General features: G+C 35.2%; 4 protein-coding genes across 4 annotated transcripts; 3 read left to right on the top strand and 1 right to left on the bottom strand.

Moving 5' to 3' along the window:
• Window positions 1-1295: 1295 nt before the first annotated feature.
• On the bottom strand, window positions 1296-27236 carry LOC136798145 (ATP-binding cassette sub-family B member 10, mitochondrial-like). Its single transcript, XM_067054727.1, has 12 exons — window positions 26952-27236; window positions 26451-26657; window positions 25963-26165; window positions 25476-25757; window positions 24039-24174; window positions 21754-21849; window positions 21467-21610; window positions 21001-21146; window positions 20216-20390; window positions 19868-19911; window positions 2666-2700; window positions 1296-2179 (listed from the first exon to the last, which is right to left on the bottom strand). Exons 1-12 carry the CDS (start codon window positions 27229-27231, stop codon window positions 1945-1947), a joined length of 1983 nt encoding a protein of 660 aa, XP_066910828.1. The 5' UTR covers window positions 27232-27236; the 3' UTR covers window positions 1296-1944.
• On the top strand, window positions 9202-11739 carry LOC136798137 (probable ATP-dependent RNA helicase pitchoune). The gene is made up of 3 exons (XM_067054720.1): window positions 9202-9308; window positions 10829-11071; window positions 11264-11739. The coding sequence occupies exons 1-3, from the start codon at window positions 9254-9256 to the stop codon at window positions 11638-11640; spliced, it is 675 nt and encodes a 224-aa protein (XP_066910821.1). The 5' UTR covers window positions 9202-9253; the 3' UTR covers window positions 11641-11739.
• LOC136798138 (probable ATP-dependent RNA helicase pitchoune) lies at window positions 14240-15449 on the top strand. Its single transcript, XM_067054721.1, has 3 exons — window positions 14240-14355; window positions 14492-14722; window positions 14924-15449. The coding sequence occupies exons 1-3, from the start codon at window positions 14301-14303 to the stop codon at window positions 15298-15300; spliced, it is 663 nt and encodes a 220-aa protein (XP_066910822.1). The 5' UTR covers window positions 14240-14300; the 3' UTR covers window positions 15301-15449.
• On the top strand, window positions 18278-19492 carry LOC136798139 (probable ATP-dependent RNA helicase pitchoune). Its single transcript, XM_067054722.1, has 3 exons — window positions 18278-18384; window positions 18521-18778; window positions 18973-19492. Exons 1-3 carry the CDS (start codon window positions 18330-18332, stop codon window positions 19347-19349), a joined length of 690 nt encoding a protein of 229 aa, XP_066910823.1. The 5' UTR covers window positions 18278-18329; the 3' UTR covers window positions 19350-19492.
• Window positions 27237-27922: the final 686 nt, after the last annotated feature.

A 27922-nucleotide genomic window follows, 5' to 3' on the forward strand; every position in this document is an offset into this window, starting at 1 on the left:
AAATCGAACCCGGCCATTTTTTGAGCATTGCGAATACGCATCTTTCTGCAAAAAATCAGAAAAAACTAAAAATAAAAATTCGAGATAATGTCAAAAAACCGGTTTTTCCGGCATATTTCCGGTATTTTCGGCCGGAAAAAAATGTTTTTTGAAAATCGGGCTCCGTCACATTTTAGATATTGTCATATTGCGTCAGTGTGTAAAATTTCATAAAAAAATATAAAGTACAGCTCGAGAAATTCAAGAAATACTGTCTTTCCGGCGAAAATAGGTTGTTCCGGCGACTTTTAAAATAGTTCCGGCTTCAAAAATCAGTTTTATTGAAAATTGAAACATGCTTGATGGTGGGCATTGCTATTAATAATGTTTTTGAATGAAAAAACAACCAATTATAAGGAAAAAGTCTGATGAAAATCTAGAAAAACGGCGATTTCCGGCCTATTTCCGGCATTTCCAGCCGGAAATGAATTTTTTTCGAAAATCTGGCTTCGTCACAATTTAGGTATTGACATTTTGCATCAGTGTGCAAAATTTCATGAAAAAATATAAAGTACAGCTCAAGAAATTCAAGAAATACCGTTTTTCCGGCGAAAATCGGCTGTTCCGGCGATTTTTTTTTAGAAAGTTCCGGCTTCAAATAACAGTTTTATTGACAATTGAATCATGCTTTTTCGTGGACATTGCTATTAATAATGTTTTGTGTGAAAAAAAAAAAAACAAAACAAAACAACGAAATAAGGAAAAAGTCCGATGAAAATCTGCAAAAAACGACGATTTCCGGCATATTTCCGGCATTTTCGACCGGAAAAGATTTTTTCTCAAAAATCGGACTCGGCCAAGTTTTGGGCATTGCTAATACGCATCTTTGTGCAAAAAATCAGAAAAAACTAATGATGAAATCTTGAGAAAATGCCAAAAAACCGGTTTTTCCGGCATATTTCCGGCATTTTCGGCCGGAAATGATTTTTTTTCGAAAATCGGGCTCCGTCACATTTTGGGCATTGCCATTTTGCATCATTGTGCCAAAAATCAGAAAAAACTAATGAGCCAATCCTGAGAAAAGCTGGTAACAGACAGACGAACGGACGGACGGACGGACAGACGGACGGACATCGGTTAATTTATAGGACCTCTACCCCACCGGGGTAGGTCCAAAAATAAGAATATGATAAGAATGCCACTCTCATGGAAGTCAGCAACTGAAGCTAAGAATGTCATTTATATAGCCTTTTACCTGTATATTGCCATTTACTTCCAAGCAATGCTAAGAAGTTTCACATAAACGCCAAATTCTTGCTTCCTCGAAAAAACCGTTTTCTTTTACTTCTAAGTACAACTAAAGTAAGTTCAATGCTTCCAGATAAACCCATAGTTTGTTTGTGAATTAAAGCTCACACTACATACTTAAATCAAAATAGAAAGACCCCTCAAAAAGTAATATGTACAATTCCAAGCAAATAAAATACCTTTACAACCGAAAATAATTTTATCAAAAAATTAAATTTGCTAAATACTGTTATTGTAATTAGAAAACTAGAAATTAATTTGTCAAAAAGAAAATAGAAAAACATCGAAACCCATTTATAGGGCTTTGTATTCTTTGTATAAGGCTTTGTATAACTCATGTGATATTCATGACGTAATGTTTTCTTATATTTTCGCCAATAGTGGCAAATTTGAAACTTGAGAAGAGTTGTTCAAAATTTGCCACTACTGTCAAAAATCGGGGTGAAACATTTCCGTAGAAAAAATTAAGTGAATACTGAGGTTAAGCATACCAGGATAATCACGGCGGCGGACGAAAATTGTAATAGGCTAGAGAAAATACAAAATTTGATCGGTTGAAACTCACTAGCCTGTTAAATCTTCGTTCGTCGTCGTGATTTTACCGATTTACTTAACTTCACTAATATTATGAGTTCTATGAAAGTAGGTAAGTAAAAATTACTCTTCAACTTGGAAGTTTTGTCGATCAACCAACTGTTTGAAAAGACCATCCTCTTTGGTAAGCAAATCGTAATAGCTTCCAATCTCAGCGATTCGCCCTTTCTGGAGAACAGCAATTTGGTTTGCACTCTTAATGGTGGACAGGCGGTGGGCAATAATGATGGTGGTCCGCCCATGCATGAGCTTTTGAAGGGCGTCTTGTACTAAATGTTCACTTTCTGCATCAAGGGCACTGAAAGAGAATTATAGGAGATCAGTATTTGATGTGGCTTTGGATCTGTGTTTTTCGCAGGATTTGTATGTTATACGTTTTTTTATATAATATATTTTTATACTATATAAGAACATACAAGGCTTCGATGGCCAAAATGTTAAGAACAAGTTAAGAACATTTTAAGGCTTTAAGGACTCTAAAACGGCCAATTTCTTCAGAAAATGGACAAAAATACTCACTGGTGAAAATGGTGAAAATAAGAACATGTTAAGAACTTTTTTAGGTTTAAATTTCAAAAAGTTAAGAAGAACCGAAGGCTTCAAAATGTTTGGATATTCTTACAAAAAAACGTGTATGTTCTTATCTGTTATTTTGTTTGAAGCCAGTTCGTATTCGTACTCAGAAGGAATACACTTACACGCTGTGATTGACAACCTACCGAAAGTTTATACAAAGCACTCTATTGTTTTATTATTGAGGATTGAAAAGTGTTTGATAACTAACCTGGTCGCTTCATCCAGGAGTAAGATCTTCGGATTCTAAAACATAAAAATGTTTTTTGAATTTTTTTAACAGAGGCTACATAATTCAAGAAACTTAACATTCAAAGAACACTTTTTTATAAGAACAACGAGCTTCAGAATCTCCAAAAAATAAGAACATATTAAGAACAATGCTGAGCCTGAAGCAATTTTGGGGTCAAAGTATTAAAAATTGGGTATGAAGTTTAAAAAACCTCAATTATATCCTATAAATACACCCCTGAGTCAGTGGCCTGGTCAGATCCACCCCGGTGAGTAGCCCGGTGAAAAAATTGCCTAAAAACAGGCCAAATGTTGGTAACCCCGGTCAAAAAATAGTCAAAAATTTGAACCCGGTCAAATTTTAGAAATTTATAGTTGAGGCCCGGTCAAATATCATCCCGGTCAAAAAAGGGAAATGCTTATCGCCCTGTACTGAAAAATTGAAAAATTGAATACGGATGTTTATTGGAGTTATTTTTTTATCAACCTATTTCAATGCTTCCAGGGTATTGCAACCTTCATGGCAAAACTGTCTTAATTTCACACGATTTAATTAAACAGAAAACTAGCCATAAATCTTGAACTACTCTTCAGATTGACCTTGTATTTAGAATGTAGACTCACTGGAAGCATTGAAATAGGTTGATAAAAAAATAACTCCAATAAACATCTGGGTTCAATTTTTCAATTTTTCGGTACAGGGCGATAAAAGCATTTCCCTTTTTTGACCAGGGTGATCTTAGCCAAATTGAGGTTTAGTATTACAAGCAGGGAGTATAAAAAGCATCAGATCAATTTGAGGCTTAAAATAACAATAGTAGTCATAGCATCAAAAGATTTTACTGGTCTTTATATAAAAAAAACTGTACCCCGGTGAAAATTTACCTCAAATTTTCCAACCCGGCGACTTTTTTCAGTCAAAAATCTGCCCCGGTGAAATCCTGTTATTTTCTTAGCCGGCCCGGTGAGCTTTTAAACTCTACCGGGTTACTGAGACAGGAGTGTATAAATAAGAGCAGGATAAGAACAATTTGAGGCTCAAAGAGACAGCAAAAAATAAGAACAGCCGTGGCATTCATATACGTGGGGCATACAGATTATTTTTTAAATGTTGTGCAGTATCTTTTCATTTTACCCGGGCTCTAGAGAGCACTGATCCCTTCACCGGAATATTCAGAGATTTTAGGGTAATGATTTTTGAGAACGATTTATGTAACTTTAGAAGTAGTATTACTAATGAAACTCCTTTCAAGTTACGCAATTTGGAAAAATAAAAATAATAGCAAATTATTCAAAGTCGCTTAGTACGTCGTTGATTTGGTGAGTGGGCATTAACAGATCTATTTATCTTCCTTACTAAATTGTATTTTAATTGTACATATTTAAAATAGGTTTTTAACGAAGAGAGAAAGAGAGAGAGAGCCAGTCTAACAGAGCAGTATATACTGTTCTCTAGATGATTCTATCTTCCGTTAGAGGGATAATAAACGCGAGAAAACATATATTTGCTGAGTTTACAGCCGTAAAGAGTAGACGGAAAAAATGAGCGGCGATAGATAAATGCAGTTTACTTTGCCCTGGGAAAACCTACGTTTTCAAATTTTACCCCGCCTCCTAAATTATTCATTAGTGACCTTGTATAGACGATGCGTTCGTCTAATTGTACTCTACCACCTCAGTCAATATCTAATCACGTAAAAAAGAAAACATTTACGAAAAGAACTGAATGCTACAATCAAATGACTGAGTTGACACTTTTCCTTGAATTTCAAAAAAAGAAATCTGGGAAATACTTTGAATGAGGAAGACGAGAGCGATAAAGAGGATCAAGAAATCGAATTGAACGGTACGTCGGAGTTCAGAGATTATTGAAATGCACTGTTTATAATAACAATAGAGTTGAACTAAACTGCAGTACAGATGAGAGTTTGAGAAACCTAATTGAACGAAACATCGAACGTCGAATTTTGATCAAAATATGTTTATTCTACTGCCATACTTTTTGTGCTTGGATGAAAAGTGGATGAAAATTGCCCCTCCATTTGAGCTATCGAAGTCCACCCAGGGAAAAAGGAGTATTCAATCAACAAAGGCGATTCAAATACGATTAATTTGACTTCATTGGGACACAAAAGACTTCGCATCAAAGTTTTAAGAAGAGAGTCAGATGCCAAAACTCCTCAAAAAAACTTGGCTGCAAATCATGAAAAATGCATCATACGAAAATATTAGTATTACAACGAATTTGTCTTAAATCCAGAATCAAAACTCGCTGTCGTTTCAGGATCAGCAGAACTTGCAGTGCTTTAAGAATCATGCAATGTTAGATGGATGTTACCTAAAATGCACCACCTTCAAGCAAATCCACAAGAAATGCAGAAACAAGGTCAAGCGAAGAAACAAAACGGAAAAATCTTCAAGGATTGTCTACCACCACAGACCACATTGCTACAAACACTGATCAACACAATACAAACATTTTTTTTATCTCCATAGTATTTTTCAGGGGGTTACACAAGTAAGCTCAATTTTCTAAGTGTTTTTTTGCCATTTGCAGGCAGAAATATGCTTTTGAAAATAGGTGCTCTGTAACACTAGAAATAAACAAGCTACATGCTGAATGGACCTACCAGAAGATTGATGTAATAAGACAATTGAAAAATGAGAACAATAGTATGAAAATGCAGAATAATACGAGAACAACTCGAGAAATTCATTGAATCCGGCGATTCTCGGCTGTTTTGGCGATTTTTAGAAAGTTCCTGTACCAAAATCTTTCATTGAAAATTGAACCATGTTTAATCGTGGACATTCTTATAAATAATATTTTTGTTTGAAAAAAAAACAAAGACATGAAACGAAAAAATCCAATGAAAATCTGCAAAAACGGAAATTTCCGGCTTTTTTGGCGGGAAAAAACATTTTCTCAAAAATCGAACTCGGTCATGTTTTGATGCAATACGCATCATTCTGCAAAAAATCAGAGAAAAATAAGGATGAAAATTTTTTTCCAGCATCCGGAAAAAAATGTCTTTCGAAAATCGGTCTCGGTCACATTTAAGGTATTGTCATTTTGCATCAGTGTGCAAAAGTTCATAAAAAATATAAAGTACAGCTCGAGAAATTCAAGAAATACTGTCTTTCCGGCGAAAATAGGTTGTTCTGGGGATTTTTGAATAGTTCCGGCTTCAAAAATCAATTTCATTGAAAATTGGAACATACTTGATAGTGGGCATTGCTATTAATAATTTTTTTGAATGAAAAAAACAATCAATTTTAAAGAAAAAGTCCAATGAAAATCCAGAAAAACGGCGATTTCCGGCATTTTCGGCCGGAAAAATTTTTTCTCTAAAATCGGACTCGGCCATGTTTTGAGCATTGCGAATACGCATCTTTCTGCAAAAAAATCAGAAAATACTAATGATAAATTCTCGAGAAAATGCCAAAAAAAAACAACAGTTTTTCCGGCATATTTCCAGCATTTTCGGCCGGAAAAAAATGTTTTTCGAAAATCTGGTTCCGTCACATTTTAGGTATTGTCATTTTGCAACAGTGTGCAAAATTTCATAAAAAAATATAAAGTACAGCTCGAGAAATTCAAGAAATACTGTCTTTCCGGCGAAAAAAGGTTGTTCCGGCGATTTTTAAATAGTTTCGGCTTCAAAAATCAATTTTATTGAAAATTGAAACATACTTGATGGTGGGCATTGCTATTAATAATGTTTTTGAATGAAAAAACAACCAATTATAATGAAAAAGTCCAATGAAAATCCAGAAAAACGACAATTTCCGGCATATTTCTGGCATTTTCGCCCGGAAAAAATTTTTTCTCAAAAATCGGACTCGGCCATGTTTTGGGCATTGTTAACCTTTAGCCGCCGAGAGACGTACCACGTACGTCATATATACAGGCCGAGAGACGTACCACGTACGTTTTGATACTGGGGTCCTTTCAAAGTTTAATAAAATAAAGACCAGTTTGAATTTTTCTATTCTGTAAAATTTAGCAGACATGATAGGGGTGAAGGTTCATTTTTTAAAAATTTTACGGTCCTGCTTTTATACATCTCGAGATATCGGAACTCAATGTCGGTGTATTTTTCAAATGTCAACAAAACATCGTTTTAGTGGTGGACAGAGGGTGTTTGATGGATTTTTGGACTGAAAAGTCATGTTTATGTCTGGTTTTTTCTTGGTTTCAGCATATAAATATCATTATATGAGATAGAGAACCTTTATTGGCAGTTTCTGTGTGGTTTGAAGGGTTTTAGGGGATTTCCTGACATACATGCCTATCTCTAGCTCCAACAACTCAGGGCTGTTTTGCCTCAGTTTTTCCACTATTCTGGTGTTTTATTGCTTGAATTTACATGATAGAGAGTCAGTTATGATTATTGTAGTAATTTTACAGCTTAGGGTAAGTGCAGGCCAATTTTAGAGCAACGGGACCACTTAATTTACCTGTTGTGGCAAGAGTGTCGATTTGGGGAAAAGTGTGCTTCACCGAAACTTAGATTCTGAGATAAATGAGCTCTTCAGCCCTGAAATTTCACACAATGGTGGCTTATAACATAAACTAAAACAAAATAATTTTTCTGGGACCAATCTTTACCTTGTACCCACTTTTTTCATTCAATTTGTCAAAAAAAAGAAAAAAAGTGAAAAAATCGTAAACATGGAATTTTTACTGTTTTGATTTGAGGCTGTGTAGTCAGGTTTAAAAGGGTGATGAGGCGTCTTTTTGGTATTATCTGAAAAAATAGATCCTTAGCTTTTCAAAATGGGTTTACTTTTTACTTAAGCTTTAGCGGTTCAGATTTTATGACATTTTCCGCGAAACCTCCATTTTCATGAAAAAAACAGCGGCAGCAGCGCGCGCTGTTTTTAAAAACAGCGGTGGCTAAAGGTTAATACGCATCTTTGAGCAAAAAATCAGAAAAAACTAATGATAAAATCTCGAGAAAGTGCCAAAAACAGTTTTTCCGGGTTCCGAAAATCGGCTCCGTCATATTTTGGGCATTGCCATTTTGCATTATTGTGCAAAAAATCAGAAAAAACTAATGAGCTAATCCCGAGAAAAGCTGGCAACAGACGATCGAACGGACGGACGGACATGGGTTAATTTAAAGGACCTCCACCGGGGTACCCGGAGGTAGGTCCAATAACGAATAAAAATTCTTCAATTGTCTTCTGAAAAAGTAACCGACTTCCTAAGATTGCATTTGTAACCTTTTTAAGCTTCTAACTGGAAGTCATTTTTTGTTAGAGCTATAAAAGTTGCATTTTTAAGTATGAAAAGTGAACGATTGAAAATGAGAGGGAAGATTGATATTTTGAAACCTTCAAAATGAGGGGCGGAAGAACATTCGTGACTTTCCTTCCACTTCCTCGCCCTCAAAAGAAAGCAATTCAAATAAAATGCGCTTTGATGGACGCAATTATTTAGTGGTCTCGTAAAAAGTCACAATCATCATTTTGAGCGAAAGCAAAACCTCAAAATTTCATCCGCCATCCATGTGAACAGAAACTGGCATTCAATTTCTTGAAAGAGCCTGTAACATAAAGACTCAATTTTTCTTGTACGTTGCTCGAGCAAGAAGAGCTAGTTATTCAATAACAATTATAGTGTATGTAACTCCAAAAGTCAACTTTTAAGTAGCTACAACTTCGTATGGTCGAAGTGATATATTTCTTTGAGAATCTTGGATATAAAGCTTCAGGCTTTCCATTTGTAACAAGTTAAGGAAATTTTAGTTGGTAAATGTTATTTCCCATCTCTTAGGTGGATAAATTTCAACTCTGAAATCCCGATTGGAATATCTTATCTAACTTTAATCCCCAAAAGGGGGGGGGAGACATTATAGTTTGTGTAATCGTCACCCATCGAAGCATCTGACTTTCCCCTGGCTTGAAGGATCCCAGAGAAGAGCAATCGAGTGAAAGGCAATATTTCTACACAAACGGGCTAGAATATTGCAATAGCTCTAGCTTTACAAAGCGCTGCAAGAATCTGTTACTGATAAACTGCAAACAAAGCTTCAAAACAAAGGAGATTGATATTCAATCAATCCCGATTTGGGCATGAAACAAATTTTAGGATTCGTCTTCTTTCTTCAAACTATATGCTTCGTTTATCAAAACTTGAAAAGGATAACAGCTTAAGCTGTAAAAGATTTTAGGGATGACAACGCAAGCCGAGACTTTAAAAGAGTTTGGCTTTAATTTGTGCAAATGTTGCTCGTTCACAGCCATGACTTATTGATAATGCGTAATTCTAAAAATAAAAAGCTCATTATACCAGTACTGGAATTAATTGATAATTAAATCATCATCATTCGAACACGTTTCTGAAACTATTAAAAATTATCTGAAACAATTAATATGCAAGAATGACAAATTAATGGTCCAATAAGCATGGCTGGAAGTTTCGAGGCATGATAAGCTTCGTTTTTCCTTTCTAAGCAAGTTTTCACTTCCTGGTCAGCAACAGTATAAAAGGGCTGCAACTTTTGGAAAAAGACATTCTCAAATTGAACTCGAGGATAAAACAACAACAACAACCAACAAAATGAAGATTTGGAAAGCTTTGTTACTCGTCTCCTTCTTGGTCTACGCAGTTCACTGTAAGTTCAATTATGCTCAACACCTTTTCTTATTCATAAGAGTCTTTTACCCTTTAACTCGTACAATATGAGATAATTTTTTTCTCGTTCAAAGTTTTCTATATATGTAAGTTCAATTATGCTCAACAACTTTTCTTATTCATAAGAGTCTTTTACCCTTTAACTCGTACAATATTGGATAATTTTTTTCTCGTTCAAAGTTTTCTATATATGTAAGTTCAATTATGCTCAACATCTTTTTTCGTGAGTCTTTTACCCTTTAACTCGTACAATATTGGATAATTTTTTTCTCGTTCAAAGTTTTCTATATATGTAAGTTCAATTATGCTCAACATCTTTTTCGTGAGTCTTTTACCCTTTAACTCGTACAATATTGGATAATTTTTTTCTCGTTCAAAGTTTTCTATATATGTAAGTTCAATTATGCTCAACACTTTTTCTTAGTCTTTTTACCCTTTAACTCGTATTGGATAATTTTTTTCTCGTTCAAAGTTTTCTATATATGTAAGTTCAATTATGCTCAACAACTTTTCTTATTCATAAGAGTCTTTTACCCTTTAACTCGTACAATATTGGATAATTTTTTTCTCGTTCAAAGTTTTCTATATATGTAAGTTCAATTATGCTCAACATCTTTTTTCGTGAGTCTTTTACCCTTTAACTCGTACAATATGAGATAATTTTTTTCTCGTTCAAAGTTTTCTATATATGTAAGTTCAATTATGCTCAACAACTTTTCTTATTCATAAGAGTCTTTTACCCTTTAACTCGTACAATATTGGATAATTTTTTTCTCGTTCAAAGTTTTCTATATATGTAAGTTCAATTATGCTCAACAACTTTTCTTATTCATAAGAGTCTTTTACCCTTTAACTCGTACAATATTGGATAATTTTTTTCTCGTTCAAAGTTTTCTATATATGTAAGTTCAATTATGCTCAACAACTTTTCTTATTCATAAGAGTCTTTTACCCTTTAACTCGTACAATATTGGATAATTTTTTTCTCGTTCAAAGTTTTCTATATATGTAAGTTCAATTATGCTCAACATCTTTTTTCGTGAGTCTTTTACCCTTTAACTCGTACAATATGAGATAATTTTTTTCTCGTTCAAAGTTTTCTATATATTAAGTTCATCATTTCCCTTTAACTCGTACAATGTATTTTTCTCAACATTCAACATTTTTCGTGAGTCTTTTACCCTTTTACTGTACAATATTGGATAATTTTTTTCTCGTTCAAAGTTTTCTATATATGTAAGTTCAATTATGCTCAACAACTTTTCTTATTCATAAGAGTCTTTTACCCTTTAACTCGTACAATATTGGATAATTTTTTTCTCGTTCAAAGTTTTCTATATATGTAAGTTCAATTATGCTCAACAACTTTTCTTATTCATGAGTCTTTAAGTTTGGGAGTGTTGTAGACCTTTTCATCATGAGCTTTTATTGAACTTTTTAACAGAAAGAAGTTAAAAGATAGCAAGAAATAAACGATCGAAAATTTTCTTTATATTCTAGGCGAAGAAGAGGAGACAAAAGCCTTGGATGAAGTCGAACAAGAAGACGCTCCAGAAACCTCCCCACAACAAGAAGAAGACGAGCCAATGACCAGTGACGAAGAAACGAATGACGAAGAAATGAACGACGAAGAAGAGAGTGACGAAGAGGGAGAGGAGACTCGAGAAGAAGAAGAGCAGGATGAACCACAAGAACAAGCAGACGAAGAAGAACAAGATGAAGAAAATGTCGAACAACAAAGTGGTACGTATTCAACAGAAATGCTAAATGTGAAATTCTCTCTCGAAAGAAGCGTTGCAATCACGGATGAATATCTAGAATCTAAGAATATAAAAATCAACCTAAAGACATTGTTAATTATGAGAAAATTCATTCCATAGGAGATGACATCTTCCACAATCTTTCCTTGTTATAACTTTGTTTTCTTTTTTTCAGATGCTTACAGACCAAAAGTGAGAATCACCAAAGTGTTCAAAGGAAAAGGACTCTTCAAAAACAAGAAAGTTAGCTGTGGAAGCTCCCTTGCTAACCTCGGATGTAAATCATCAAAGAAATGCATCAGAAGAAAGAGATACTACAAAAGACGAGTTTGCGTCAGATCTCTCATCACAACAGTTTGCCGACAACGTATCACCGCAACATGCAAAGTATGCAGCCGATTCCGACTCCGAAAATGTTATCTCTTCGGAAAGAAATACATCAGATGCCGAACATCCAAGAGAGTCTACACCAAATGCAGAAAAACCTCCAGCTCGAAAATCCAAACCAAGACGACTCGCAAAGTCGTCAACCACCCATACAAGAAATACTAAATATCAAACGCATGCTGGACACGCTTTTAGAAAAGAGCGCCATCTTTGAGGGGTGATTTTCATTTTATCAATTAGGCTTTTTTATGAAACTTTCTCTGTAAATCTTTTTTCTAAATAAACAGTGCAAATCAAATAAACTGCTGATTCTCTTTGTAATACTAATAAGCATTTAACTCAAACCATCCAAAGTTCTGGTGAGGCAATATAGTTTAACTCTCTCACACCCTCGTAATAGAATGTAGTGAGCTACTTTCCACACCTAGACCAAGAATCTGACATCAGATAAGGTAGAGCTTTGAAAGATTTCCAAAATCTAACCATCTACGAAACCATAATTTTTTATAAATCTATTCTCAAAACAAAAGAATTAAAACTGAATTTGATAAGTAAGTAATCATTAATTATTATACAAAACAGGTTACCGCAAATTAGGGATAACTCTCATATAGGAATTTTATACACGATTATCATCCCTTATATCAAGGAATACCAGAGGGGATGCGGGCAGCCACAACCTACTAACGTCCACGAACAATCTCTTGGGTTTTCTTAAGTCACAAATGAACGGACAGACAACAGTGACAAAACTTTCACCCTGCTATACTGAAGTATAACTGCAACTGTTCTTATAAGAAAAAATAAATCACGATGAAAAGTTTCAAAAGCCTTCGTTAAGGGTTCTTTAGCACTTTGGACACGTTTCTTTTTTGATCAACTCGACTTTAGAGTTCAATGGCAAATTGACTTCATGAATAGGCGAGAATATAATAAAATATTAATTTCCACGAATGAACCGAAAGCAATTCATTCCGGACGTATTGTTGCCAAAGGTTCAAAGGAATAACCCCTTGCTGATAAAATGAATATTGATTATTGTATTTGGTAGATACGGATTTTATCTAAGTCACTTTTGTTCGCCGAAACTAAGACCTTTAAAGAGGCCTTTTGGAAAAGAGTTATTTTCCTCTTGGACATCACTTAAACGCTGAATACAAATGCCATAAACCTGATTGCAGGGGGGGGGGTCTGTACTAAAACACAGACAAGTCGATTTTAGCGACGTGAAGATATACTCAAAACTTAAAAATCATTTTAATATCACAAGAAGGTGCTAAAAAGAGTACATTGGTACTAATTTTAGTGACTTTATCATTTTTTAATCTTTTTTCAGAATTTATTCTAATTGTTCGAAAAGAATTTAAAATTTATTCATCAAAAAATTTCCCAAGTTCAATTATTATTGAAAATTAAGCCCAAGCTTGAGAAAACCGAAATAGGGTTGTCTCTGTGTACTAAAATACCCCTTCCCGAAACTACCATTCTCTAAACTACCCTTTTAATAACCCCAAAAGACTGTTATTGAACTTGAAATTATAAAAAGCTAGAAAAAGGTCACCTTTTCAAAAAAAAAGTTTGATGAAATTCCATACGGTAAAGTAGCAATAGTAGGAAATAAATAAAGAACTTAAACCGTTCAAAACTGCTAAAGGGTAACTCGTTTTGCTGAAAACGCATGCATAACTTTGATGAGTGCAAATAAATAGCTGTCTCGTTATAAACCAATAAATTCTAGCAACGCTGTAAAAAATTGCAAGTCATCCTGGAAAAAGAATTCTCAATATCAACTTCATTTTAATAAGGGAAAATTTGGAAAACAAAAACACATCTAGAAAGTATGTCAAGCCCTGGGACATTTTGGTCTAAGTTTTCCCAAAAAATTATTATTTGAAATTCGGGCTTCATCAGATTTTAAATATTACCATTTTACATCAAAGTGCAAAAGAGAAATGCTCTTTTTCCCTAAAAATGACATAAGGGAATTTCCCCGAATAAGAAAATCCGATTTTTACGTCCAAAAAATTTTTTTCGAAATAAACTGCTTCAGCCACTTTTTAGAAAGCCTTGCTCTCCATCTTTATGCATAAAATCAGAAAAAACTAATAAAGCAATTTCTCAGAAAGTTAAAAAAAAACATTTTTAGTCACTTTTTGGCCTAAACTTGTCAAACATATTTTTCTCAAAAGTCGGGCTCCGTCACTTTTTGGGAATCACCATTTTGCATCTGCATAAAATCAGAAAAAACTAATGAACCAATCCTGAGAAAAGGTGGCAACAGACGAACGGACGGACGAACGGACGGACGAACGGACGAACATCGGTTAATCTAAAGGACCTCCACCCACCGGGGTAGGTCCAAAAATTGTTAATTAAGAATACTTCATTTCGCTTTCTATGTGTGTTTCATTTAAAAAAAAAAGAGCATCTCAAAATGTGTGAGCAATAATTATCGCCCTGATAACGAGATCTAAGAAATATTGTGGCTCAATTGAGAAAGAAGGTTTGCGAAAAGTATTAGAAAAGTCACGAACAAGCCAATTTGAAGAAAGCAGAAAAAGCTGAACGTATCAAGTTTGATTGATTAGTAATATGTAAAACCAATGTCATCAAATTCGCGTTTAATAAAAATACTGCATGTGAAGCAATTAATTAAAACCGAAACGACCATAATTAATACCCAAAGAGGTGTGGCTGAAAGTTTCGGAGTAATTATCTTCATCTCTCACTTCCTGGTCTGCAACAGTATAAAGGAACTGCAACATTTGGAAAAAAGACATTCTCAAATTGAACTCGAGGATAAAACAACAACAACAACCAACAAAATGAAGATTTGGAAAGCTTTGTTACTCGTCTCCTTCTTGGTCTACGCAGTTCACTGTAAGTTCAATTATGCTCAACATCTTTTCTTATTCATAAGAGTCTTTTAATTTTTATTCTTTTGCTGGACTTCAGAACAGAAAGAAGCAAAAAGATTGCAAGAAATAAACGATCCACCTTTTTCTTTTAATTTTAGGCGAAGAAGAGGAGACAAAAGCCTTGGATGAAGTCGAACAAGAAGACGCTCCAGAAGCCTCCCCACAACAAGAAGACGACGAGCCAATGACCAGTGACGAAGAAACGAATGACGACGAACAAACGAATGACGAAGAGGGAGAGGAGACTCATGAAGAAGAAGAGCAGGATGAACCACAAGAACAAGAAGACGAAGAAGAACAAGATGAAGAAAATGTCGAAGAACAAAGTGGTACGTATTCAACAGAAATACTAAATGTGAAATTCTCTCTCGAAAGAAGCGTTGCAATCACGGATGAATATCTAGAATCTAAGAATCTAAAAATCAAGCTAAAGACATTGTTTCTTTGATCAATTATGAGAAAATTGATTCCAAAGGAGATGACATCATTCACAATCTTTCCTTCCTATAACTTTTTCTTCTTTTTTTCAGATGCTTACAGACCAAAAGTGAGAATCACTAAAGTGTTCAAAGGAAAAGGACTCTTCAAAAACAAGAAAGTTAGCTGTGGAAGCTCCCTTGCTAACCTCGGATGTAAATCATCAAAGAAATGCATCAGAAGAAAGAGATACTACAAAAAACGAGTTTGCGTCAGATCTCTCATCACCACAGTTTGCCGACAACGTATCACCGTAACATGCAAAGTATGCAGTCGATTCCGCCTCCGAAAATGTTATCTCTTCGGAAAGAAATACCTCAGATGCCGAACATCCAAGAGAGTCTACACCAAATGCAGAAAAACCTCCAGCTCGAAAATCCAAACCAAGACCACTCGCAAAGTCGTCAACCACCCATACAAGAAATACTAAATATCAAACGCATGCTGGACACGCTTTTAGAAAAGAGCGCCATCTTTGAGGGGTGATTTTCATTTTATCAATTAGGCTTTTTATGAAACTTTTTCTGTTTTTCAAATAAACATTGTAAATCAAAAATAAACTACTGATTCTCTTTGTAATACTAATCAGCATTTAATTCAAACCATCCAATGTTCTGGTAGAATATACACTGTTGACTTTTTCCAAGCTTGCTCCGTAACGTACCCAAGATTATGACACTCAGATAAGGTAGTAGAGCTTTGAAAGGTCTTTACACAGACATCAAAACATTTACAAAGCTACAGTAAAACCTCCAATTAACGGTCACTCTAAAAGGCGGACACCTCTTATTAGCCGACAGTGCTCTTTCCCCCGGTCATTTCCTAGTCAAATCCTTATAAAAAAGTTTTCAAAAGGCGAACACTCAATTAGTGGACACTAACCCTATTCCAAGATGGTGTCCGCTAATTGGAGGTTCCACTGTACACCTTTTTTCTAAAATTATTCTCAAATGTTTAATTATACCGGAGCAGACACAAAAGGGCCTGTCTGTCGATGAAAAAAAAGAATCTTGATTATAGTTCTACCTTAAACACTTTTCATGGTTTTAAATCGATTCTTTACAGATTTTAAACACTTTTGTACCTCTCCCTTCTTCCACGAACAGTTTCTTGGAGTTTTGTTGAGTCCTTCTTCATAAATTAAAGGGCACTCAGTCAACAGTGACTCAACCTAAAGCCTGCTATACTAAGGTCAAATTACATACGTTTTAATAAGATGAAGAAGTTTCGAATGCCTTCGTTAAAGGTTATTTAGCACTTTGGACAAGTTCCTTTTTCGATGATAAACTCAACGTACAGAATTTAGCATTAAAGACAGGCGAAAAAAACTTCAATAAAGTGGTCATTTCCATTAATGAACCAAAGGAAATCCACTATGGACATTGTTGTCAACTGCACTAAGGAATGACTCCCTGCTATAATAAACGAAAGATTAATTGTTTTTGGTAGATACTGACTCTATGAGTGCATTTTTTCGTCGAAAATAAGGCCCTTAAAGATGATATCTTACTCTTCGAAAATGATTATTTTCCTCAATATCAATTATACAATTTTTTGAATTATTCCGACCACGGGATGGTTGGCCTAACATAAAATAGTGAACATGACATGGTGTTGTCGTGGCTACAATAAGGAATGACTTTACATTTTGTAAAAGGTGAATTTAAAAAATTACAAATAGTCTTCTTTGCCTTCTGTACTACGAAGAAAAGTTAGTACACTGGTACTAAAAATAGAGAATTTTATCATTTCTTGAATCTTTTTCAGAATGTTTCATTAATCCAAAAAACTTTAAAATTAAAAAAAAAGTTCCGCATTATTTTGCATTTAGTTAGCATCGCAAAAAAGTGTCAATGAAAAACATGAACTTCATATTGAAAAAATTAACACTTGAGAAAATTGGTTCCGAGCTTGAAAAGACCGAAACACGGTGGTCTCTGTGTCAAAATGTCCGTAAAAACTAAAGTACATGTTAACTCAAATAACCCTTCTCCAAACTAACCTTCTCTTTATTGGTACTCGTGTATGTCTGAGAATTTAGTAACAACCCCCTCCGAATACCATACCTCTGAAAAGTTGCATAACAACCTAATCCAATTAGGCATAAGACTGTTATTAAACTCAAACTTATAAAGGGCTAGAGAGAGGTCAATTTAAAAAAAAGAAGACGACATGGCAGTATATCGTATCAAAAACCCTATAATTCTATACAGTAAGTAGTATTGATTGACAGGAGATAAATGAAAAACTTAAACCATTGAAAACTGTCCACGGGTAACAAGAGAGATGACTATCAACTTCCGCCTCGTTTATATGCAGAGTTTGACGAAGGCAATTAAAAAGCGGTCTCATTATAAAACCAATAAATTCCAGCATTGTTTTTAAAGAAATTGCAAGTCATCCTGAAAAAAGAGTGCGAGGCTCGGTAACAATGTTATCTTAACACGGGGAAAGTTTGAAAAGAAAGACTAATCAAGAAAGCATGTCAAACTCGGATGGGGGTACTAGGCTAGAAATATTTGTCAAAATTCTGGGCGATCAATCTAAAAATCTGGCAAAATTCAACATTTTCAAAAAACGTGACCCTTTGAGAGGGAAATTTTCAATTATAGTGATTTTGGGACCCTTTAAGAGACTAACCTATGAATGTGTATCCCTTTAATGGACTGTTTCAGGTATGAAAAAAACTTCATTTTACTTGCACGTGAATTTCGTAAAAATAATTGACTTGACTGCATACTTAGCCCACTTGTTGACCTTCTCACGCCATCTCAGTCACGTGCGTGGCTGCCGTTGCAATGAGAAGCTAGTGTCTTCCCTAGTGATATCTTTCCATCGTTTCGCCGGTCTACCTCTCCTCCTTATGCCCTAGAACTCACTTTTCAAACATTTTCTTAAAAGGTTCTCCTCTGGGAATCTCACAACATGGCCGAACTATGACAAGCACCTTTTCTTAATGACGTGGGCAGTCGTTGTTTGAAGTTTTTTTCTATTCAGAAATTGAATCAATGATAAAAAATTGACACACATCCTCAAATTTATGAGCAAAGCTTATCAGCCTGATAATGGTTAATGAGAAATAGCGATAACAGCAAAATGGAGGATTCATTGATTCAGCCTTAATCTGAGAAAAGGCTGCCAAAAGTTTTTTAAAAGTCTTCGTGACACACCCTTTTCAAAGCAAAAAAAGCTGAACGTGTCAAGTTTGATTGATTAATAATATGTAAAACCATCATTATCATCATTCGTGCTTCAAAAAAATACTGCATGTGAAGCAAATTAATTAAGTAAAACCAAAACGACCATAATTAATAGCCGATAAAGTGTGGCTGAAAGTTTCGGAGTAATTATCTTCCTCTCTCACTTCCTGGTCTGCAACAGTATAAAAGAGCTGCAACATTTGGAAAAAGACATTCTCAAATTGAACTCGAGGATAAAACAACAACAACAAACAACAAAATGAAGATTTGGAAAGCTTTGTTACTCGTCTCCTTTTTGGTCTACGCAGTTCACTGTAAGTTCAATCATACTCAACATCTTTTCTTATTCATAAGAGTCTTTTAATTTTTATTCGTTTGCTGAACTTCAGAACAGAAAGAAGCAAAAAGATCGCAAGAAATAAACGATCGAAAATTTTCTTTGTATTCTAGGCGAAGAAGAGGAGACAAAAGCCTTGGATGAAGTCGAACAAGAAGACGCTCCAGAAGCCTCCCCACAACAACAAGAAGACGAGCCAATGACCAGTGACGAAGAAACGAATGACGAAGAAACAAATGACGAAGAAACGAATGACGAAGAAACGAATGACGAAGAGGGAGAGGAGACTCATGAAGAAGAAGAGCAGGATGAACCACAAGAACAAGAAGACGAAGAAGAACAAGATGAAGAAAATGTCGAAGAACAAAGTGGTACGTATTCAACAGAAATGCTAAATGTGAAATTCTCTCTCGAAAGAAGCGTTGCAATCACGGATAAATATCTAGAATCTAAGAATCAAGCTAAAGACATATTGTTTCTTTGATCAATTATGAGAAAATTGATTTCAAAGGAAATGACATCTTTCACAATCGTTCCTTCCTATAACTTTCTTTTCTTTTTTCAGATGCTTACAGACCAAAAGTGAGAATCACTAAAGTGTTCAAAGGAAAAGGTCTCTTCAAAAACAAGAAAGTTAGCTGTGGAAGCTCCCTTGTTAACCTCGGATGTAAATCATCAAAGAAATGCATCAGAAGAAAGAGATACTACAAAAAACGAGTTTGCGTCAGATCTCTCATCACCACAGTTTGCCGACAACGTATCACCACAACATGCAAAGTATGCAGCCGATTCCGACTCCGAAAATGTTATCTCTTCGGAAAGAAATACCTCAGATGCCGAACATCCAAGAAAGTCTACACCAGATGCAGAAAAACCTCCAGCTCGAAAATCCAAACCAAGACCACTCGCAAAGTCGTCAATCACCCATACAAGAAATACTAAATATCAAACGCATGCTGGACACGCTTTTAGAAAAGAGTGCCATCTTTGAGGGGTGATTTTCATTTTGTTAATTAGGCTTTTTTATGAAACTTTCTCTGTAAATCTTTTTCTCTTTCAAATATAAACACCGCAACTTAGAACAAGTTCTGAAAACTTGTTTTCTTATTCCTACCCTCTTATTTTTTAAACCCACCTACCATCCAGAAAAATGATCAAAACAAACCGTTCGAAGGAAAAGATAAATTTACTTCTACCTATCCCGAAGATCCATATTGGTGTTTTGAAAATTGATAAGAGGATAAGCTCATCAATATTGTGATTTAAAACTTTAATAGGAAAACTCGCTACTTCATTATCGAGAATTTGAATGAAATCCATCAACAATGAAAAATCCTCGCCTTCGACAAACCAAAAAATGTTCCATCTTAACCCAATAAGTGTCACTGACATCTTTATGAGATCGGTCAATTCTTTCGGTCCCGTAACCTTTATATGAACACAAGAATAAATAAACTTACTTTGATGATTGCTCTCGCGATGGCAATCCTTTGTCGTTGGCCACCTTTTGGAAAAAACAATGTGTTTACTCTCTTTGTCAAAAATTTGTTTCTAAGTTCGACATTTTTTTGAGATTGCAAAATTTTCGTGACTATAGATAAAAGAGAGCCTTCAACGAGTGCAAAAGAAAACAGACATCTCTACCAAACAAAAGTCAATGTACTATCCTCTGTCTTTACATTGAAAAAAATGGATTAAAAAAACTCTGCGGATAGATTACTCTTCACTATTATGGAATCGTCCACCAATAAAAATTAGACAGTTTGAGAGGAACATACATTGTAAAAAACAGGCTACCATCATTTTACCTGACAACATTTGCCCTCTTTCTCCGACGAGAGTGTCAAATCCATCCGGGAAATCAGAGATGAATCTATACGCGTTAGCTTTCTTTGCAGCATCGATGATGTCATTAGTTGTGACGTCATGAGTTGCACCGTAACTGATGTTTTCACCAATAGTCATCGAAAACAGAGCTGGCTCCTGGTGGCAGAGACAAGTAAAATGATGATGGATAAATACTCTCTGAAAGCTTGGTGCATTATAACAATCAAGAGAACCGATCAAAGCTAGTTTGTAATACAGCTGGCGCTCTAATTCGATTTTCAAGAGGAATTAGATTGTCATCAACTAAGGCAGCGTATCGAATACAGGCTGCATCATTTGAGGCGTGCGATAGCACGCGCACACCTCCACACACACCTAAAATGTCTGAGGAGTGCGATCAATCACACCCCATAAAGTAAGTTTCACAACTGAAAGTTGTGCATACCACTCCTTATCGCACACCTAAATTACTAAAATTAAGGTTTTAGGAGTGTGATTGACCACACGCCTGAAATTTTCAAATGATGCAGCCTGGAATAGTAGAGCGTCGTTTATGTTGTCGTTTATTTCTTGTTGACGGTAACTTTCAATATTATCGAATGGTAGAACGTCGAATTACAGAGCGTCAAGTGTGTGCAAACTTCTTTAAAACAGTGAGTTTAGGTTTAGGTTGATTATTTAGAGCTATCATATGCAAAAGAAAACAAATATGGAATAAATCAGTTTTTATGAAAGTTTTGTTCAGTTGACAGAGTTAAGGAATCACCTGACTGACAGTTCCGATGTACTGTCGCAAACTAGTAGGATCAAAGGATCGGATATCGTGACCACCGACGTCAATTCCACCTTTGTTGACATCGTAGTATCGTAAGAGAAGTGAGCCGATGGTGGTCTTCCCGCTACCACTTTCACCTAGATAGCATGAAAAGAGGCTCTCTCAATATAATTACGATTACAATATTCATTTCCTATTTGGTAATATTCCAATACTGAATATCTTTTCAACAAGTGCAGAACCACCATTTCATTCACGTTCTATCAAAAGTTACAGCCTTTTTTGACTCCGGTGCATATTTCATTGAGACAGACTTTAATTAGCACACACTCTAAAATCTGAATTTTATCTATCTCAAAATGCACCCATGAGGACGAATGCTTTTTTTTTCCGATTCACAATCTTGGTGAGAAAGTGGTCGTTTTCTTTGACTACAACTCTAGTTAAGCAAACTTACCGACAATTGCACAAATGTCTCCTGATTCTACTTTCATATTAAATTCGTCTAATATTTGAACATCAGGTCTTGATGGGTAGTAAAAATCGATTGTTTTGAAGTCAATTGAATTATCAGCAATGACCCTCAATACATCAGAACCCCCTGAAAATAAAATATTTTTGTTATGGTTCGATTTTCCATTCTGTCTTTGGTGGATTGAACTTAGTTGGACAGGTAGATTTTTCCGATGCAAAAGCTTAATGGCTGTGCCAAATGGAAGTAGTTTGAAGTAGTTTTATATGAACCTGTTAATGGTATAGTTGGTTTCTTGTCCACCAGTTGCCATAATCTGCTTGAAGCACCAAGTCCTCGCATTAATTCTGTGTAAAATGACCCAAGACCTAAAAGAAAACAAGCTAGATGCTGAATGGACCTACCTGATGATAAAAGTTAGATAGCAATGCGAGGAGAAAAAAATCGGTCAGAAAATATAGCGTTTAGCGAAAATGCATAACGCAATAAATTCATCAATGATTGTTGATGGGGGGAGAGGGAAGGGTTGTAGGGAAAAAATAAATAGAAAGTTCTGGTCGCAAAAATTAGTTTTATTGACAATTGAATCATGCTTGAAAAAAGGAAAAAAATCTAATGAAAATCTGCAAAAACGGCGAACTCAGCCATGTTTTGAGCATTACGAATACGCATCTTTCTGCAAAAAAATCAATCAAATGTAAAAAAATCGTTTTTTGCGGCATATTTCCGGCATTTTCGGCCGGAAAAAATGTTTTTCGAAAATCGGGCTCCGTCACATTTTAGGTATTGTCATATTGCATCAGTGTGCAGAATTTCATAAAAAAATATAAAGTACAGAAATCGAGAAATTCAAGAAATACTGTCTTTCCGTCGAAAATAGGTTGTTTCGGTGATTTTTAAATAGTTCCGGCTTCAAAAATCAATTTTATCGATAATTGAACCATGCTTGATCGTGGAAATTGCTATTACTAATGTTTTTGTGTGAAAAAACAACCAATTATAAGGAAAAAGTCCAATGAAAATCCAGAAAAACGGCGATTTCCGGCATATTTCCAGCATTTTCGGCTGGGAAATTTTTTTTCTCGAAAATCGGACTTGTCAATGTTTTGGGCAATATTAATACGCATCTTTGAGCAAAAAAATTGAAAAACTAATGATAAAATCTCGAGAGAATGCCAAAAAACCGGCTGGAAAAAAATGTTTTTCGAAAATCGGGCTTCGTCACTTTTTAGGTATTGTCATATTGCATCAGTGTGCAAAATTTCATAAAAAAATCTAAAGTACAGCTCGAGAAATTCAAGAAATACCGTTTTTCCGGCCAAAATCGGCTGTTCCGGCGATTTTTAGAAGGTTCCGGCTTCAAAAATCAGTTTTATCGACAATTGAACCATGCTTGATCGTGGACATTGCTATTAATAATGTTTTTGTGTGAAAAAACAACGGAATATAAGGAAAAAGTCCGATGAAAATCTGCAAAAACGGCGATGTCCGGCATATTTCCGGCATTATCAGCCGGAAAAGAACTTTTCTCAAAAATCGGACTCTGCCATGTTTTGGGCACTGCTAATACGCATTTTTGTGCAAAATATCTGAAAAAACTAATAATAAAATCTCGAGAAAATGCCAAAAAGCCAGTTTTTCCGGCATATTTCCGGCATTTTCGGCCGGAAAAAAATGTTTTTCGAAAATCGGGCTCCGTCACTTTTAGGTATTCTCATTTTACATCAGTGTGCAAAAATTCCATAAAAAAAATATAAAGACAGCTCGAGAAATTCAAGAAAAGAGAACGAAATACCGTTTTTTCCGGCGAAAATCGGCTGTTCCGGCGATTTTTAGAAAGTTCCGGCTTCAAATATCAGTTTTATCGACAATTGAACCATGTTCGATCGTGGACATTGCTATTATAATGTTTTTGTGTGAAAAAACAACGATATGTAAGGAAAAAGTCCGATGAAAATCTGCAAAAACGGCGATTTCCGGCATATTTCCGGCATTTTCGGCCGGAAAAGAATTTTTCTCAAAAATTGGACTCTGCCATGTTTTGGGCACTGCTAATACGCATCTTTGTGCAAAAAATTTGAAAAAACTAATGATGAAATCTCGAGAAAATGCAAAAAAGAGGTTTTTCCGGCATATTTCCGGCATTTTCGGCCGGAAATGATTTTTTTTCAAAAATCGGGCTCCGTCACATTTTGGGCATTACCATTTTGCATCATTGTGCCAAAAATCAGAAAAAACTAATGAGCCAATCTATAGAAAAGCTGGTAACAGACGGACGGACGAACGAACGGACGGACGGACGGACAAAGGTTAATTTATAGGACCTCCAGGTAGGTCCAAAAATAACGCTGTTAGGGTTGATAAGTTACATAACCCTTGGCTCAGAGGTACTTTTTTTATGAACGGAGCTTCAGTGTATTCTTTTTAGATAAAAATTTAAAAACAAAAATTGATTCTTAAAAACGCTGGGATGTCAGCTAACTGTTTACAAAAAAATACTATGAATCAAATAATTTACAGAAAAGATGCTTTATAAAGAGCATTGAAGGTAACTTACCTGCGATGGATACACCAACGTAGACGGTATACAGCATGAAGGAGGTGAGATCTCCAACAGTGATCTGTGAATCAATCATCATGCAACCACCACTGTACAACACCATCATTGCTATCATGTTACCTGTGAAACCATTCTATGAAATGAATAACAAATTTGGTTGTGTAAGACTGTCCAGGGTCGTGCGAATAATTTGAATAAGAAGATGAACTTTTAGATCCAAGGTATCCCTAAGGCATATAAGTTCTTCCAAAGCAATAAAGTAAAAAAAGCACATTGGCGTCAAAAAGCTGCCAAAGTCTTAATTAATGTAAAAAAAAACAAGCAACATGCTGAATGGACCTATCTAATGATTAACATCAGATGAAAATAAGAAAAAATAAAGATTGTGTGTTAAATAATGTAAAATGGTAAAAATGAATTTCCCTAAATACGAAAATCACTTAAACCATCCAAAAAACCTTTTAAGCTGTTTTTGGCCCAAATTTGCCCAAAAAAATTTTCCTTAAACATCTGGCTCCGTCACATTTTGGGCATTGCCATTTTGCATCATTGTACAAAAAATCAGAAAAAAATTATGAGTCAACATTGAGATGAGCTATATTTTCTTATTTGGTTAAAGGGAATTTTCCCAAAATACGAAAATCCGTCTTTTAAGGCGAATAAGAATTTTCCAGGAAAAACCACTTCAGCCACAAGCAACATGCTGAATGGACCTACCTAATGATTAACATCAGATGAAAATAAGAAAAAAGTGACAATAATTGTACAAAAACTCAGAATGGAAAAATAAAGCTTGTGTGTTGAATAATGTAAAATGGTAAAAAGAAATGTCCCCAAATACGAAAATCACTTAAACCATTCAGACCCAAAAAACCTTTTAAGCTGTTTTTGGCCCAAATTTGCCCAAAAAAATTTTCCTTAAAAATCTGGCTCCGTCACATTTTAGGCATTGCCATTTTGCATCATTGTGCAAAAAATCAGAAAAAAATAATGAGTCAACTTTGAGAAAAGCTATATTTTCTTATTTGGTTAAGGGGAATTTCCCCAAAATACGAAAATCCGTTTTTTAAGGCGAATAAGAATTTTCAGGGAAAAACCACTTCAGCCATTCTTTAGAGAATCTTGCCCTCCATCTTTGTACAAAAAATCAGAAACAAGTAATGACAGGATTTTGCACAAAGTCCAAAAAACCCTATTTTTAGGTAGTTTTTGGCCCAAATTTGCCCAAATAAATTTTTTCTCAAAAATCGGGCTCCGTCACGTTCTGGGCATTGCCATTTTGCATCATTGTGCAAAAAATCAGAAAAAACTAATGAGCCAATCCTGAGAAAAGCTGGTAACAGACGGATGGACGAACGAACGAACGAACGAACGGACATGGGTTAATTTTATAGAACCTCCACCGGGGTTCACAACAATGTGAACAATGCTTACATAACCATAGAAGAGAGATCTTGCGATGGCTTCTTTCCTGGCCAAATCATAAATGTCAGTCACCACAGCATTATACAAATTCATCTCTTTACTCTCTTGACCGAAAGCTCTGACCGTTCGAATGTTGGCAAACTTCTCTTCTGCCACACTGCTTGATTCAGCCAGCTTGTCCTGGACATTCTTGGTGATTTTCCGCACATATCGTCCGTATAAAACAGCAAATAAAACAATAGGAGGGACAACAACTAAGGAGATACCAGCCAGCTTCGGTGATGTGTAAACCTAAAGAAAAGAAATCACAGGTGAATGTTTCAGTACCTGATTGAAATTGATAATATCGGCCTCAGCCTGCCTCAGCCAAGGAAGTTCTTATAGGCACTAGTATAGGTAAGTAAATCTCCAGATATGGAAAGACGAGTGCTTCGCCAGATAGATAAATGAGGTTTAACTTTAAATGAATGTTTTGTTGTAAACATTGAAACTATACCATCAAAGAGACACCTCCAATAGCTTGAGACGTTGCACGTAACCCATCCGAAATATTGTCAGTAATGGCGCGTGATACTAAGGACGTGTCTGTAGCCAGCCTGTTGATCAGTTCACCAGATTTTTCTTTATCGAAGAAAGCGACTTCTTGTGAAATAACAGATCGAAACGCATTGCTTCTGAGTCGCTGAACTATCCGCTGACCTGTAAGAATGAAGGAGCCGTATATGAAAAATGACAAATAGAATACAACTCGTAATTCATATAAGCAACAAAGAAACATGTTTTTCTTCCAATTTTTAGTGAAACCAATCTAAAGATGTCAATGCAACCTTTAAACTGTTTTGATTCGGCAGTTATTCTTACCTCTTTTCTGCCTTATGTAGGCAGTTATTTTCTCATGTCGAAATGCAATACATAATAGAGTGTGGTTCGATGAAATTGAAAATGATGAAAATCAGAACAAAGCCTGTTTGAGAGATACTTTACCTGAAGTTTGCATCATGTAAATCCTGCCAGTATTTGCCACCGCACCAGCTGCGAAAACAAAGCCCAACAAAAAACACATTTCTTTCAGTCGCTTCAACATTTCTTCATTACTTTGAGGGTCGGAGAAAATAATGTCCATCAGTTTACCAATGAAGAATGGGACGGACATTGAAACAGCAGAAGAGAAGAGCAACAACCCCACAGCACCTGCAAAAATTATTTGAACATGAAAAAACTCCCTAGGAAATCATAAAGATGTTTAATCGTTGCCTTTTAAAAGGACTTAACCAAGTTAAATTTTGATTTGAAACGAACTAAAGCTCCCTCGCATCAACAGAATTTTACTACTCAAGGAAATGATATGCTTGAAAATAGGAGATGAGCAACAACTAGAAGCATCTAGAAATTATAAAAAATTACTTCTTTTTTCTCAACTATCTGAACATTGAAATATGATTCATTATTAGAGTGTAATCCCACTGATGGAAAGCCAGCACCTACCTCCGATACGCCATCTTTCAGGATGAGCCAATGAGAGCAACCTTGTCAATTTCTCTTTAGTATTACCATCTTCAACTTTGGTTGAAGTCCCTTTGAATCGAATGGATTTGATTCGGAATACATTCCGAGCACCAGTGTTCAATTTGCTACCACAAAGACGACATTGATTCTGATTGGCCAATGAAGAAAATGTTGTTCTTGTGGAGAATGAAGTCTGCTTGATTATTGAAGTGTATATTGTATTTTTAAATGCATTTCGACTCAGAGCAAAAATATTCATATTATTCTAAAGAAAAAGGAAAAAATGGTTACTTCTATTCTTTACAAGTATGAAATATCTCATTCTAGTGAGGCATCCTGGGATAGGTTTTCAGAAGCAGGAATACTAACTTTTTCTGGTTAGTATTTTAAAAATACCTGAAGAGGAACTGATTTTGGCAAGGAGAATTAGTTCTCTGCAAAATTTCAATTGTTTCGCAATTTTTCACTCACCAAAAATAATCAGATCCATGCAGGTATCATGATGAACACTATAACTAAATAGAAGACACTTGTAATGTCTCGAACACTTTCTTGTTTAGGGAAATAAAAAAAAATTAACAGTTTTCAAAAATTTATAAATACTGTGGTACAATGACAATCGTCCCTAAAAAAAGGAACCTCCTTTCTTAAAAATGTAAAAATGTAGTTGCTTTTTTCGTTAAAGTAAACTAAAAATATGTACAGTTTTAAAAATCGAAAAATAAAAATAAAAATATTTTATAAAGAAACTGAAAGATTGGAACAAAATATAAGTATCAAAAATGTCAAAAATGCATCAATTGTCCTCACAAACGGGTGATGAGGTTATAAAGTAAGTCTGAGTGTAAAAAGAACCGCACTGACTCTTCAGGAAACACAACTGAGTGTAAGATTAGAAAGAACACAAGAAACATAGGGTGGGGGAGGTTTCAAAAAAGGGAACAGAAATT

The sequence above is a fragment of the Clytia hemisphaerica genome, unplaced genomic scaffold, assembly GCF_902728285.1.
Source record: "Clytia hemisphaerica strain Z4C2 unplaced genomic scaffold, Clytia hemisphaerica genome assembly, whole genome shotgun sequence".
NCBI lineage: Eukaryota > Metazoa > Cnidaria > Hydrozoa > Leptothecata > Clytiidae > Clytia > Clytia hemisphaerica.